We start from the raw sequence: 16,845 nt of genomic DNA, 5'->3' as shown, positions 1-16,845 counted from the left end.
TGCCGCTAGCTTGATTACGTATTTTGTTGTTTGGATTTCCTTTGTTTGACCTGCCCTCTCATGACATTGGTGGACTGTTGGAACTCTGATCCTTCTTATTGTTTATATTTTGGAATATATAAAAACTTTAAAATTTAACCTTCACTCATCCTGTTGCTCGGTAGTGCGAAGATGTCCAGTGTAACCCAGATTGATTGCTATTTCATGCTCAGATACTACCGAATTATCGTTTTGCCTGCTACTTTGCATCAATATGTGTCGAGGCCGGCCGGATGGATGTAGGCCCGTATTTGTTTTGCAAATTACTGTGCAATAAAGGTTTCAAAAATTTATAAAAAAAAAAAAAAAGAATGGTTGTTTACATTTGCTTTCTCTTTTTCTCTTCCTCAGGTAGGTCTCAAGATCCTAAGTCATGGGACCAGGAAATCAGAGCAGCGTCACCAAGTTCATCCTGTTGGGTCTCACCAGTGACCCGGACCTGCAAGCCCTGCTGTTTTTTTTGTTCCTGGCAGTCTATATCGTCACTCTGTTGGGCAATAGCCTCATTCCAATCATAGTTTGGGGAAACCCACACCTTCATACACCCATGTACTTCTTCATCACCCAGCTTTCTTTCCTGGATCTTGCTTTTTCCACTGCTATTTCCCCCAAGATGTTGGTGGATCTTCTTACTGGGAAGAACATAATATCTTTTTATGGCTGCATAACACAAATTTACTTTTTCAGTGCCTGTGCAAGCACTGAGTTCTTCCTCTTGGCAGTCATGGCATTTGACCGATATGTTGCAATATGTGACCCATTGCTCTACGCACTCACTATGGACAAATCTCTCTGTGTGCGATTGGTCGTAGGATCATTCATAAGTGGCTTTCTGCATGCTCTCATACATGCCAGTCTATTTTATCGATTAGATTTTTGTGGGCCTAATGTCATAAACCACTTTGTTTGTGATATCCCTGTGCTCCTAAAGCTGTCCTGCACAGACATCTCCACAAACGATTTGGTGCGCTTTGTGTTTTCAGCTCTTGTAGTGGCAACTTCCCTCGTTGTTATCTTTGTCTCCTACTTCTACATTGCAGCCACCATCCTCAGGATTGGCAACAAAGCAGGGAGACGAAGGGCGGCTTCAACCTGCATCTCCCACTTCACCTGCACCTTTCTCTTCTATGGAAGTGGGTTCTTAATGGAGATGCGTCCCCACTCAAGGTCCTCAGAAGAACAGAACAAAGTCATAGCTGTGATTCCCTCACTGGTAGTTCCTGCACTGAACCCCCTGATCTACACCCTGAGGAACAATGAAGTAAAGAAAGCATTGAGGAAACTTATGTACCGGATTCTTTATTTCTAAAGACTATTGCAACCTTAGACTTTACAACAATGCTGAAGAGTACATTTATTTTTATGAGATTATATGCTCTGAGTAGGAATGCACTCTGTTTGCTTTTGTGTTTACTGATGTAAAACCCATGCCCTAGAAGATGTCCATTGTTTGTGTGATGAGGTGCATGCAATATGCAATATCTACCAATACATTCTCCCACTGAGAATCACTAACATTGAAAGCCTCTCTTGTCTCTTGAAGAGACATGCAGAATTCTACAGTACCTCAACTTCACAACCAGTGTATGATTTTTTGATTGAGTGGGTAAATAGCATGTGCATGAGGCTGTTTATTGATCTAAGCAATCTCATTCCATCAATCAATCAATCAAAATAATCAGGGAATTTTAAGTATACTACTCACCCGTGAGGGTCTCAAGGCGCTGGGGGGGGAAGCAGCTCCGGTCAGTTGAAGAGCCAGGTCTTGAGGGTCTTACTAAAGATGTGCAAGGTGGGGGCACGTCTGATGTTGATCAGGAGCTCATTCCAGGTCTTGTCAGCAATGTAGGAGAAGGTTCTACCACCTATTCTTGCTCTGCAAATGCATGAGGGACCTATTGAGATTTTGGGGTCCATTGTTGTGGAGGCATTTGTAGGCATGAGTGAGTATCATGAAGATTACTCTCTTTTCAACGGGGAGCCAATACATGTGTTGGGTGATGTATTCATGTTGAGGGATGCTAAGGACGAGTTTGGCTGCGGTGTTCTGTATGGTCTGGAGTTTGAGGAGCAGAGACTTGTTAATCCCGGTGTAGAGGGTGTTTCCAAAGTAGAGTTTGCTGGTTATGAGTGCGTAGGTGATGGTCTTCCTTGATTTTGGGGGGATCCATTTGAAGGTCTTTCGGACGATGCAGCGTATGTTGAAGTAGGTCGAGGCAATGGCTTTGACCTGTCGGGTCAAGGAAAGGGAGGAATCAACTACAATGCTGAGGTTTCAGGCATGGTCCTTGGGGGTAGGGAGCTGCCGAGGGCGGTAGCCACCAGGTGTTGTCTCATGCAGAGGGGGAGGGTCCGTGGACGAGTACCTCTGTCTTTTCCGAATTGAGCTTCAGGCAGCTGGTACTCATCCAGGATGCGACGCCCTTCATTCCTTCTTGGAACTTAATTTGGTGATGGGTTCCTTGGTGAGGGAGAGGATGAGCTGGGTGTCGTCGGCATAGGATACTATGCTGAGTCTGTGCAATCTGACGATGGCGGAGAGGGGGACCATGTAGATGTTGAAGAGCATGCGGCTGTGAGACGATCCGCAGTTGACTTCCGTGGGTTTGGAGAGGAAGGTTGGCAGTCTGATTCTTTGGGTTCTGCCGGTGGGGAAGGAGCGGAGCCAGTCGAAGGTGGTTCCCTGTATTCTGGCATCGTGGAGTCTTGCGCTCAGTGTTCGGTGGGAGAAGGTGTTGAACACTGCACAGAGGTCGAGTAGGATCAGGGCCGCGGTATGTCCTTGGTCAAGGAGGGTGCCGATGTCATCTGTGGCAGTGAGTAGAATGGTCTTGGTGCTGTGATTGCTGCAGAATTTGGATTGGGTGTGGTCAAGTATGGAGTTTTCTTCAATGAATTTTGGTAGTTGGACGTTGACGGTCTTCTCTGTAACTTTGGCAGAGAAGGGGAGGAGGGAGATGGGTCGATAGTTCTTGACTTCCGTGGGATCTGATGAGGCTTTTATTGAACCAAACATTTTATTCGAAAACTTGCTTTTGCATTTTAAATTATTTGCTGTATCCTGCAGATTTCCCTCAAGATTTCAGGAAGCATTTTAACAAATCAAAACCACAAAATCTTCCTGCAGTAATGACGAAATAGGATGTCATAGAATGGCATACTAATGCACTTCAAGAAAACTTTTCCATTGGTTTCCAGATTCTTGATACTGCATTAATTCCAAGTGCACCCTAGTGGGGCAGGTGATATAACTGATGGAGAAACCTGTCCCAGGGTCTGCTCTAAATAAACAATGTACTTATGTTGATTGAATTTCTACTTCGATTTTGCACATAGGTTACAACACTATCTGGAGCAAATACAGCTTAGTAATTTTAATTGGGGTGCAGGAAGAAGAGCTATGGGTATGTTCAAAATATTTGCGGCTTGCAAACTAGTCACAAACTGCTTGGCGACCCCTAAAATGTATTAGTATGTTCTAAGTTATAAATTGGATTATATTTTATTTTAGCGCTGCAAACAAAAATCGCTAATAAGTGATCACAAAATCAATTTAGTAAATCAATTGTTCAAAGCTTTGCAATGTGTGAATCATTGCAAAATTAACTTTTTGCACTCTCAATTTATCACATAGTAGATGCAAGTGGCAACTAGGTGCAAACTCTTATCGGGGCCCAGAATGCTTTATTTTCTTTTCAGAATGTCTGCGCTGTATGCTGTGGCGATTAAGAGGCACATTTTGGCAACATCACAGAGAAGTAACAGGCAAGAGAAGATCTACAGGGTCATATTTACACTCCTTTGCAAAACACAGCAGGAGATTTCTGCAATTTATACAAATTACAGGCTTATTAGTAGTGGTATTTTAGATTTACTAAGTTTAATGCACCCCTTATTAGAAAGAGACACACATGAAGCCCAAGCCATCACATCACCTCACGGATGAAAGTGCTGTGTTCTTTGAATCTTTTGGCATCAGAGAGTTCCCAAGCCATTGTGGCTGAGGCTGCGGCAGGAGGGATTTCACAGAGTGCAATATCTCAGGATTCCAGAACTTTTCCAGAAGTTATTTTGCTAAAAAATAACAATGTATTTCCTCATACACAGGTGACCAACTAGACATCAAGGTACCTTTTTTCAGAATATTCCCTCAGATAATTGGCTGCATTGATCTGTATTGTTATTCTAAAAGTGGAACGATTCCACGTCTTAAAGATGTAAGAGGTGTGTAATAGTGAGTGTGTGATAACTAACAGTGTAGCCAGTGTTTCCAGGCAGTTACCATGATCCATATATATTCCGCCACTGTAGTCTGTACACTTGTCTTGCTATTGAACAGGTTGGAGGTGGTTTTTCTTCGAGTATACAATACAATGTGATTTTACCACTATGTATATAACATCATAATTTATAACATAGGAGCAGGGTTTCTTTTGATATTTAACAAACTTTGCATTGACTCTGCATATACTTGTTGCTCATGGATTATGAAACCCTTCCTACATCCGAATTCAGCCAGGCAGCAAAGATATATTATAGCACACCAACACACCACTTCCATTATAGAGCGGACATTTCGACTTCTGTAAGGTTGATTTAGATGCCTACCTAGGAGTGGGGGAGTATTGTAGTATGCTTGTGAAATTGTTGCATGTTCTTCCATGTTGCATAATGTTGCAACGCAAAAGGCCTTCTCATAAAGGTGTTAGAGGACAATATCACTAAATCAAAGGAGAGAGGGAGGACTAGATAAGCTAGTCTGAATCCCCGCTTTTATATATCCAAAATCAAAAGAGACTAGCTAGGTTAATACAGATAAGACTCGAAGGAGTACGTATGTCAAGGAAAACCAGTAGGTTTTATTTGAAAGCCCTCACCCACCAACCTAGTTGGTGGCATGCTTCATCATCGGGCCCCACCGCAGTGGCACCTAACGTGCCCCGGGTGTGCTGCGACGCCAGGTTACTGCGGAGCTGGTATAATTGCTGAGTGTGCAATGTGGTGAGTATGAAGGTGAAGATTAAAAAGCCATACAGAAGTCCCAGCACCCGAGGGTAAAAACTATTTTAATGAAACTGGGTATCTGTTGGCACGTTAAAAAGGCAGACGGACACAATGGAGTATGGATTATGACCTCCAGTGTCCTGTGTGGTCTACATGTTTCAGCCTGGCCTTTCTTAATTTGAAACAGGCTTTCCTCAGGACCAAGTGAATATGTGTGGGGTTATAAAATTAATTTACAGTGAGTGTGTTTAGGATTCTATGTGTAGCACGCACTAAGGTGCTATATGGGTGAGAAGGGGGTTCCCTCTCGCTTTGCTACATATAACATAGAAGGGGAGACATACAGACGTACAGGGTAGAGTCATATTAGCATATTATTGCAAAAACAGTCGTCATTCCACCGTCTTGTAAGGTGAGTGAGCGAACTATACATGGCTAAAGTGTGGTCTTGTCAGTGGCAAGACTCATGTGATGGTTATCTAGAAGCCGGTTGTAGTGGTGATCTAGAAAACGAAAATGCCAATGTGAGGTTCAGGTAAGTGAAAGAAAATCAAATATTGTCCTCACACAGTGTTTGGCTGATCAAAGCCTCCTTGGGTCGCCTGGCAGAGAAAGAGACCCTAAAAGAAGGTGGTATTGGTTTTACATAATTATCCGACCTGTAAGGGAAAACCTCAACACCTTACCCCAACAGTAGCTGTAGTGCGCAGCCTCATTTACTCACGAAACTATCGATCTGGTTCCTCCTTGGACCTGTAATCCTTCTGCGGCGCCCGGATGTAAAAGAGGGCTGGCCGAGCATGTTTATTTAAAGGTTCGGTAATTGGCTGCACCTGGGTTAAGATAGAAACAGAGGGAGGGGTGCCGCGCTGAAAGCGCCATGTCATGCGCGCTCTGCGCATGCGTTAAGAGAGTAGCAGTCCCTATCCGGCGCGTGCGCCTGCAGGTAGTGCCTATCTGCGCATGCGCCGGTAGTTAGAAGCTAAATGAGGCTACCGCGCATGCGTGGGAGTGGCCGCGCATGCGTGAAAGGGTGTATCAGCGCTCATGGTAGCGCTAGTATGTATTAAAAACCCTTTATAAAGAGCAAGGAGTGTCAAAAAGGATATGGACACTGGAAGGAAGCAAATAAATGTATGGGATATCAATGTGAGAAGGGTTGGACTATGCACAGAATGGAGGGGAAAAGGAAGACTCATTCATTAAGTGTTAAGCGAATTCCATGGTATGGAGTCGTTAAGTCCCTCAATATGAGTGGATAGGCGATAAATCCAACGTTGTTCTTTTTGAAAGAGAAAACTTTCATTGTTTTCAGTAATGGGGAATTGCTCAATCACAGTCCAAGCGAAATCATTAGGGGTGTGATTGTGGGACAAGAAGTGGTCAGTGAGTCTACTTATATTTTTGCCACATCGGATGGTACTGCGATGTTCAGTCATTCTTGTCCGTACCTTTCGGGTAGTCATACCCACGTACCGTAGGCCACATCTGCATGTCATGAGGTACACCAGGTTAGAGGAATTGCAGTTGGTAAACTGGCGTTGTGTCCATACCTTGCCTGGTTCTAGGTCCAGGGTTTTTGAGGGGGATGTAAGGTGGCACACGCTGCAATTATTGCACGGTTGGTGTCCCGTAAGTTTTGGTAATCCCCAAGCATTGAGGATGGTGTTGTCATTGGTGGCACAGTTCGGTCTGGGTCTGGTGTGTACTAGGGAGTCTTTTAGATTCTTCGCCCTTTTGTATGCGAATCTGGGTTTTTCCCAGTTTCGGTTGCCTGAGTTGATAATCTTCCAGTTCCTGGTGATTATGTTGGAGACCTGATTAGACACGGTATTGTAAGTAGTGACGCATGTCAGAGTGGGTTCTTCAGGGGGCCTTGTTGTTGCCTCAAGCAAGGACTCTCTATTTTGGTTACGAGCCCTCTTGCAGGTGGTGTTCAGGATCCTGGTGGGGTATCCCCTGTCTTCCAATTTATGGATCAAACTGGCTGACTGTTGTTTGTAGTCCTGGATTCGGCTGCAGTTGCGTCTTAGTCGTAAAAACTGACCATAAGGGAGATTTTCCCGTAGAGGTCTAGGGTGGAAGCTGTCGAACCTCAAAAGTGAGTTCCTTGATGTGGGTTTGTGGTAAGTTGTAGTTGTCAAGCCGTCCACGCCTGCCTTGATGTTGAGGTCCAGGAAGGCCAATTCAGAAGCACTGCTAGTGCAGGTAAACCTCAGGTAGTTGTCACGGGTATTGAGCCACATGAGGAACTGATCCAGGGATTCCTGATTCCCTTCCCAGATTACCAGGATGTCGTCGATATATCGGCGCCACACACTGATGTTAGCTGTGTAGGGATTGTTCACAGATTGTATGTGTGTTTTTTCAAAATGGGCTACATAAAGACCAGCTATGCTGGGAGCGAAAACGCTCCCCATACTTGTGCCATTAGTCTGTAGGTACAGCTTGCCCTCATACTCAAAATAGTTGTCTTTTAATGCCAGAGTGGCACACTCCATTATGAAGCTGCGTGGAGTGTGATGGTTCCAAACATTTAAAATCCTTGATAACATAAATGTTATCAAGGTTCCAAACATTTAAAATCCTTGATAACATAAATGTTATCAAGGATACCAACTACAACCCAGAAACCCAACTCCTTGTCGGATTAGATATCGAGAGCCTCTACACTAGCTTACCGCAGGACGCCACACTGGAAGTACTGGACGAAGTTTTAACGGGAACTGTTTGGAACCATCACACTCCACGCAGCTTCATAATGGAGTGTGCCACTCTGGCATTAAAAGACAACTATTTTGAGTATGAGGGCAAGCTGTACCTACAGACTAATGGCACAAGTATGGGGAGCGTTTTCGCTCCCAGCATAGCTGGTCTTTATGTAGCCCATTTTGAAAAAACACACATACAATCTGTGAACAATCCCTACACAGCTAACATCAGTGTGTGGCGCCGATATATCGACGACATCCTGGTAATCTGGGAAGGGAATCAGGAATCCCTGGATCAGTTCCTCATGTGGCTCAATACCCGTGACAACTACCTGAGGTTTACCTGCACTAGCAGTGCTTCTGAATTGGCCTTCCTGGACCTCAACATCAAGGCAGGCGTGGACGGCTTGACAACTACAACTTACCACAAACCCACATCAAGGAACTCACTTTTGAGGTTCGACAGCTTCCACCCTAGACCTCTACGGGAAAATCTCCCTTATGGTCAGTTTTTACGACTAAGACGCAACTGCAGCCGAATCCAGGACTACAAACAACAGTCAGCCAGTTTGATCCATAAATTGGAAGACAGGGGATACCCCACCAGGATCCTGAACACCACCTGCAAGAGGGCTCGTAACCAAAATAGAGAGTCCTTGCTTGAGGCAACAACAAGGCCCCCTGAAGAACCCACTCTGACATGCGTCACTACTTACAATACCGTGTCTAATCAGGTCTCCAACATAATCACCAGGAACTGGAAGATTATCAACTCAGGCAACCGAAACTGGGAAAAACCCAGATTCGCATACAAAAGGGCGAAGAATCTAAAAGACTCCCTAGTACACACCAGACCCAGACCGAACTGTGCCACCAATGACAACACCATCCTCAATGCTTGGGGATTACCAAAACTTACGGGACACCAACCGTGCAATAATTGCAGCGTGTGCCACCTTACATCCCCCTCAAAAACCCTGGACCTAGAACCAGGCAAGGTATGGACACAACGCCAGTTTACCAACTGCAATTCCTCTAACCTGGTGTACCTCATGACATGCAGATGTGGCCTACGGTACGTGGGTATGACTACCCGAAAGGTACGGACAAGAATGACTGAACATCGCAGTACCATCCGATGTGGCAAAAATATAAGTAGACTCACTGACCACTTCTTGTCCCACAATCACACCCCTAATGATTTCGCTTGGACTGTGATTGAGCAATTCCCCATTACTGAAAACAATGAAAGTTTTCTCTTTCAAAAAGAACAACGTTGGATTTATCGCCTATCCACTCATATTGAGGGACTTAACGACTCCATACCATGGAATTCGCTTAACACTTAATGAATGAGTCTTCCTTTTCCCCTCCATTCTGTGCATAGTCCAACCCTTCTCACATTGATATCCCATACATTTATTTGCTTCCTTCCAGTGTCCATATCCTTTTTGACACTCCTTGCTCTTTATAAAGGGTTTTTAATACATACTAGCGCTACCATGAGCGCTGATACACCCTTTCACGCATGCGCGGCCACTCCCACGCATGCGCGGTAGCCTCATTTAGCTTCTAACTACCGGCGCATGCGCAGATAGGCACTACCTGCAGGCGCACGCGCCGGATAGGGACTGCTACTCTCTTAACGCATGCGCAGAGCGCGCATGACATGGCGCTTTCAGCGCGGCACCCCTCCCTCTGTTTCTATCTTAACCCAGGTGCAGCCAATTACCGAACCTTTAAATAAACATGCTCGGCCAGCCCTCTTTTACATCCGGGCACCGCAGAAGGATTACAGGTCCAAGGAGGAACCAGATCGATAGTTTCGTGAGTAAATGAGGCTGCGCACTACAGCTACTGTTGGGGTAAGGTGTTGAGGTTTTCCCTTACAGGTCGGATAATTATGTAAAACCAATACCACCTTCTTTTAGGGTCTCTTTCTCTGCCAGGCGACCCAAGGAGGCTTTGATCAGCCAAACACTGTGTGAGGACAATATTTGATTTTCTTTCACTTACCTGAACCTCACATTGGCATTTTCGTTTTCTAGATCACCACTACAACCGGCTTCTAGATAACCATCACATGAGTCTTGCCACTGACAAGACCACACTTTAGCCATGTATAGTTCGCTCACTCACCTTACAAGACGGTGGAATGACGACTGTTTTTGCAATAATATGCTAATATGACTCTACCCTGTACGTCTGTATGTCTCCCCTTCTATGTTATATGTAGCAAAGCGAGAGGGAACCCCCTTCTCACCCATATAGCACCTTAGTGCGTGCTACACATAGAATCCTAAACACACTCACTGTAAATTAATTTTATAACCCCACACATATTCACTTGGTCCTGAGGAAAGCCTGTTTCAAATTAAGAAAGGCCAGGCTGAAACATGTAGACCACACAGGACACTGGAGGTCATAATCCATACTCCATTGTGTCCGTCTGCCTTTTTAACGTGCCAACAGATACCCAGTTTCATTAAAATAGTTTTTACCCTCGGGTGCTGGGACTTCTGTATGGCTTTTTAATCTTCACCTTCATACTCACCACATTGCACACTCAGCAATTATACCAGCTCCGCAGTAACCTGGCGTCGCAGCACACCCGGGGCACGTTAGGTGCCACTGCGTTAGAGGACAATAGTCATGATGAAGAAATACCGTCATCTCGGGCTCAACATCAAGATGCAAATGCCAAATGAACCATTGTTGAAAGGAATCTTAGAACACAAATCATCTACAACTACTTTTGAAGTATCTAATATTGACATTTTGCCATTCCACAAAGTATCATCTTCAAATTGTAAAGAGCATTTGTTTTTTTGACACGTCATTTAATAACTAAGTCATGTTTTCTTCTTAAGTAACTCCCATAGCAAATGAAAATGTAACTTTAAACACATCTTTAACAGTTTTTTTCAGTCGAAATTATATAAACAAAATAAATAAAAAGGTAATACAACAGATCCATCTCTACTGTCTTGCTTAGTTGTTCCTTTCTTTCCTGCAACTCTGTCACTGTGGGGCAGATGTAGCAAGCTAAATTGCAATTGCAAAGGTTGAATTTCGCAGAATTTCAACGTTTGTGATTGCAATTTAGCTGTGCGCAATGCAGGAAAGAAAAACCTACTCGCAAAATAAGGAATTGCAAAATTTGCAATTCCCTATTTTGCGCATGCATTTAGAGAATCACGATTTGCTATTCCCTAAATACTATTCTAGTAGCCATCGCAAATTGTGATGTGGCTGTAAGGAATTGCAAATTACCACCAACTTCGAGTTGGTGGTAATTTGCAATTTCCTTGAAAGAAGTACTTTTTTACTTTTTTCAAATTGCCATGTGGTACACATACATGCCCATAGGGCATGTATGTGCGTCAAATGTTCACACATGCACATTTCAGGGGTGCAACAGGGTGTCCTTTTGGAACCATTGCACCTTTGAAATTGTATGCGCAATTTGCGAGTATCTATTGGGTACTCGCAAATTGTGCATGCAATTCCCATTCTTTCCTATGGGCCTCCAGGCCCATAGGAATCACTGACAGAACATCAACTTTGGAAATATCGACATCGAAAATATCGGAGGCAGAATATCGACCTAAAAAATATCGAAGTTCTATCTACATTAAGGTAAGTGCAAAAATATTGAAAAAAATATATTGTAATTTTTTTTAATGTTTAAAAATAATATACAGTTAAATACATAATACATATAAATAACAGAAACATACTTAAACATATATTTAACATTATAAATAATACATAAAATATAAAAAATAAATAATACTAATAACTTATCAATTGTTAAAAACATTTTATAATGTATAAATCCATACATACACATACAACAATAATGTAAATAAAAAAATCAAAACTATATATAACAAAGTTTAAACAAATAATTTTAAATAACTAAAAGAATAAATATTGTATATCGTAGGGGTTAAAGTTACTATTCCAACTCCAGAGGGTGCAACAGTAGGGAAAGTGTTGGATAGCGTAAGGGTTAAAATTACTATTCCAACTCCAGAGGGTGCAACAATAGAGAAAAGTGTTGGATAGCGTAGGGGTAACAATTACTATTCCAACTCCAGAGGGTGCAACAGTAGGGAAAGAGTTGGATAGCGTAGGGGTAAAAATTACCATTCCAACTCCAGAGGGTGCCACAGTAGGGAAAGTGTTGGATAGCATAGGGGTAAAAATTACTATTCCAACTCCAGAGGGTGCCACAGTAGGGAAAGTGTTGGATAGTGTAGGGGTTAAAATTACTATTCCAACTCCAGAGGGTGCAACAGTTGGGAAAGTGTTGGATAACGTAGGGGTTAAAATTACTATTCCAACTCCAGAGGCTGCAACAGTAGGGAAAGTGTTGGATGGCGTAGGGGTAACAATTACTATTCCAACTCCAGAGGGTGCAACAGTAGGGAAAGTGTTGGATAGTGTAGGGGGAAAAATTACTATTCCAACTCCAGAGGGTGCAACAGTAGGGAAAGTGTTGGATAGCATAGTTGTCAAAACAGCTTACTAATAATTAAAATAATATTTCTTCTGTAAAAAATAACAACTTAATTGATAATTTACAACAAATTAATTAACAATACCAAGAAATAATTAAAGAAAATATTTACCAATTAATAAATAATCAACAATTAAAATAAATATAATTAAATAATAATTATTAAAAATATAATCACATAAAAATAAAATAAATATTAAAAAATATAAATAACAAAAACCAATAATTTTCAAAAAACATTTAGCAATTAATAATTAATTGACAATAATTTATTAATGAACACAAATAAATTTGAAAAAAGGCCTTAATGACCGGATTGAATACAGTTGCTTCCTTTGATCAACTCGCTGTCTTACTTGCTGAATATCACCTTTTTTACCCATATATACCTCTGTTTCTCTGTCTTTTTCACTTTCTATTCTTCATATACCATGCGTTATGTACAGTCTTTGCCCTAACTTTTCATTTTTTCCAATTTCACTAGTCTTGACTTTTACCCACCTCCATATCCTGGATACTCTATTTTTGGCATCTGGTGTTTCTTTGTATCTTACTGTTTTGTTTCTCCTCAACCTCACTGTACATTTTTATTTCTACTCATTTTTTCACACCGTGGTCTATCTATACTTTTCCTTCCACAATATCTCTATTTCCCTTTGTTGTCACCTTCCCAGTACGTTTTTGGCTGTATCCTTTGTTTATTGTCGGATCTTAAACATTTTCGATCTACATTTCCTTTTGTATTCCTCATCCAAAATGGCCGCCAGTTTACATTAGTTTACATTTATTTTCAATGTTCATTTCAGAATTTCTGTAATTTTCCCTTTTTTATTAATCATGTGATATTTTGTTTTACAAGGTAAATGTCTGCTTTCGTGGATATGTAGCTTATTGTCACCTCCATTGAGTCTCTCATTAATCATTTTCCACCCGAGTCCACTATTTGTGTTTACGCTTCACGTTTAGTTTTATTTACTTCCGCGTTCACCCTCGGCACTCTCACTCTTCCGACTGACACGCTACGCGTCTTTCTTGTGTATTATCCAGTAAGTCCTGAACACTTCATTTACTTTGCCTTCTATCACACGGGTGATTTAAATACTTATCCTGTCTCCGTAACCCGTGATAGCAACTGGCGCGCACCTCGTTATGTTTTATGTTGTACTTTTCGGGACTGTCATCTATACTCCAAGGTCTATCCGGCTAATATTCACTCACCTCACCTTTGAGTCGTTAATTTTATTCCAACATCTTCGCTATCACGTTTTTTACCCTTTTTACTTACCATTTAGGCACTTCACTTATAAAATATGCGCTCCCTTGCACGTTATTCTTCACACCAGCACTCGTTTTAGTCACGATTCACCAGTTATAACACCCACTCCAGCAAATGTTAAGTTTGACCACACCTTGTTTATGTTAATACCCTTTGGAGGTCGCTCCTCTTCCTGATACGTTGTACTCTTCACTTTCAGATTGTGAATTTCCCCTGCTGAAGGGCCACAGTCTCCAAAAGCATAGGGACATTATCAATGCAATTGGATTTTCTTGAACATTGAATTGTGTATACAATTTCTCTCAATGCAGTCACTATGAAGTAATATGTGACTCTCAAAATAAATCACACTCAAAATGGAATATTGATGAACTGTTTATCCTCATTTTCGATTTCGCTTACAGCCATTGAATTCTTCTTGAAGAAGTTTTCTTCTCTATTAGGAGTGCCTGAGGAAACAGTTCAGGAGGTTCCTGCACTCCCCTATTTCTTTCAATGTCTGTTACTCCAGACACTTCTTCGTGTGAAAGGTAAGTTCTATAATTTCCTCCATTGGATTTCAAAGGGGTAAAGATGAAGAAATGCCTCCAGTACAGTGAGCATCAGACATTCTTTGTGCAAGCTTCCCTTTTGTGCACATTATTGATGCTCTTAGGGACACCAACATCATTAATTATTTCTTGGATTAACATCCAGATTCAGGCCCCCATTAGGATGGCGGGCGGACTTTGCTCGCCCACCATCCCATCGTGGAAAGGGACTGCCCGCCATAAGGGTGGGGGTCCCGTTAGGGGGAATTAGGATGCGCCTTCCACAGTGGCGGGTGCATCCTGCATTTTTAACAATGCGGCAGGCGGTGCTGAATGCACCGCCCACCGCAATGTTAAAAATACATGTTGTGCAATTCAAAGCACAACGTGACAGGCACCGCGCGGTGCCTGCCATGTTGTCCTTTGAAATGCAGGGTGTATCATAGGCACCCCCCACCCCCCCAGAGTCCTTGGGGCCCGCAACGGGCCCCTAAAATAGACTGTGCATGCCTTTCCGTGGCGGCATTGCCCATCCACATAAGGATGGCGTTGTCTGATAGACAATGCCACCGTGTAAACCCCTTCTCCGCCCCGGTCGCAAGGTGACCAGGGCGGAAAAGCGGCGGACAGTCTTTCCGTCCGCCGCGGACCCCCCAGCCATGCTAATATGGCGGGGCGTCATTCCGGCACGGATGGCGGGTGAATCGCCCCCGCCAGGCCAGCGGTGGCTACCGCCGGCCTGGCGGCGGCGATCCGCCCACCATCCTAATGGGGGCCTTAGTTTTGTTGAGTTGAACAGGGAAAGATGTTTTTCTCAAAAAGCCTGTTGTTGATACAGACGTAGTCGTCTAAAAATACCCAGTTCAACATCATAAAACCTCTGTTTTCGTCTGAGACCTCCATCATCCTTTCCTTTAGTCGGGATGGACATTGCACCAACTTTCCAATACTCTCCTGCTTACAAGTGATGTGTGTCTTGAAAGTGATTATGTTGCAAATATAGAATTGGTATTTCGAATCGCAAAAGCAAGGAAATAGCTATTTGAGAGAACTAATATTTTGAATGTACGATTTACTGATTTCATATTTGTGATTTGATACTTATTGCAAATACCAAACCACTGAATTATATGTACAAACATAGGATTCTATATTTTTATTGTGCATTGGTCTGTTAATTTTTTCAATAAAGATGTATTACAGTGACACACTCTTGGCTCTGAGTAGGGCTCTGAGCATCAGAGTCGAGCACGTAACCTGAATGAGAGAAAATAAACTTATAGCAAGATATCTGGGGGAGTAGTGGAATTTGGTAGCATACTTTTCCATTACTGAGAGCAGCACCGTAGGAAATGACCATCTTTTGCATGGTGTACCCCAAGAGTTTTGTCTTGCCTGTTTTTGCTGGCTGTAGAAATCTGTGTACTTTACAACTGCTTACAAGCGATTAAGTGCTTTGCTCCCCGTTCAACATGATAAAATTACTCTACCTGTATTTAACTTACCCGTGCATCTCTAAGATATTCTTTTTTAGTTAGTTGTGACTAGTGGATTGCAGCATCCATTATGCCATCCACTACGGCACAAACATGAATGCAGGAAGTTATAAATTGCCAATTCGACCTGCTGAAATGGACTCTTTTGACAGATTAAATCTTCCTTTTAAATATAGATAACCCCTAACTAGGCCTTAGTGCCTTTAATGAACATGATTTTTAATAGTAGACATTTAATCTATCACGCCATACAGTGACAATGTCCCAGTTGCTATTTTCACTCTAGCACAGCTGGCTGTTCCATCGGAAAAAATTGGGATGCAATTGCAGATTTAAAAATAATGGGCCCGATTCACTGAACTAACTTAAGACAAAATCCTAAACTTACTAATTTTGGTATTCACAGAAGTTAGGATTTTGTCTTAAGTTAGTCTTAAGACAGAATTAAGACAGACTTAAGACAAACTTAAGACAGACTTAAGACAGATTTTAGACAAAATCCTAACTTCTGTGAATACCAAAATAGTAGTAAGTTTAGAATTGAGTCTTAAGTTCATTCTGTGAATCGGGCCCTATATCTCCAGCTAGGAAGTACCTAAAATTTTAATTCACAGACCTTTTGTATTATTAAAGCTCAATTTATCAGTGATGTCAGATTTATAATGCATATTATAGAAAAGATACTTTCATAAAGTTTTATGAGCTACATGTTCCCTGCCTAAAGCTGCTATTGGCCCATTTGTATGACTACAGCTCTCGGCTCACAACTCATTTGCACCCCCTTCCCCTGCGGAGGTGTGAAATTGCTTCCAGAGGTGGGACAGAGGCCTTTGGTGCATGGTGGTCTTTCTGTTCCTCTAGCAGGATGACCATCTGGGCTGTACTCATGAACTTGAATAACTTCAAAAGAGATTTACCCAATCAGAGGCAAGTGCTAGCTGATAACTGGGAAGGGCTTTTGTTTGTTCCTCCATTCAGGCACTGGTCTCAGTGGCAGAGTAGTTACCTCCAGAACAAGTTTACAGTGGCCACAGATGAGGACTTGCTCATTCTCCTTGCCACAACTCTGGGGTGGACACACAGGCTCTGCACAGGGGAAACAAGATTTATTTTGCCTTCTTAAATTTAGGTAGACAAGGGCACTGTGAGGTTGCTTTTCGTGGGGCACACAGGCATTGCTGCCTCACTGGGTAGAGTAACCCGTAGAACTTTTATCCTATTGGCTATAGAGGCAGGTACCAGGGATAATTGTGGCACCCATAGT

General features: G+C 42.5%; 1 protein-coding gene across 1 annotated transcript; it reads left to right on the top strand.

Annotated features, from left to right (window-relative positions):
- Positions 1-412: 412 nt before the first annotated feature.
- On the top strand, positions 413-1,348 carry LOC147735066 (olfactory receptor 5A2-like). The gene has a single exon (XM_086953746.1). The coding sequence runs from the start codon at positions 413-415 to the stop codon at positions 1,346-1,348; it is 936 nt and encodes a 311-aa protein (XP_086809872.1).
- The last annotated feature ends 15,497 nt before the right edge of the window (positions 1,349-16,845 follow it).

Source organism: Lissotriton vulgaris, chromosome 1_2, assembly GCF_964263255.1.
Source record: "Lissotriton vulgaris chromosome 1_2, aLisVul1.2, whole genome shotgun sequence".
NCBI lineage: Eukaryota > Metazoa > Chordata > Amphibia > Caudata > Salamandridae > Lissotriton > Lissotriton vulgaris.
Note: the sequence above shows the minus strand (reverse complement) of the source record. Positions and strands in the feature narration are given on the sequence as shown.

What these genes read in the sequence shown, in the direction of transcription:
- LOC147735066 (XM_086953746.1), top strand. Translation starts at nt 413, where the DNA reads ATGGGACCAGGAAATCAGAGCAGCGTCACCAAGTTCATCCTGTTGGGT.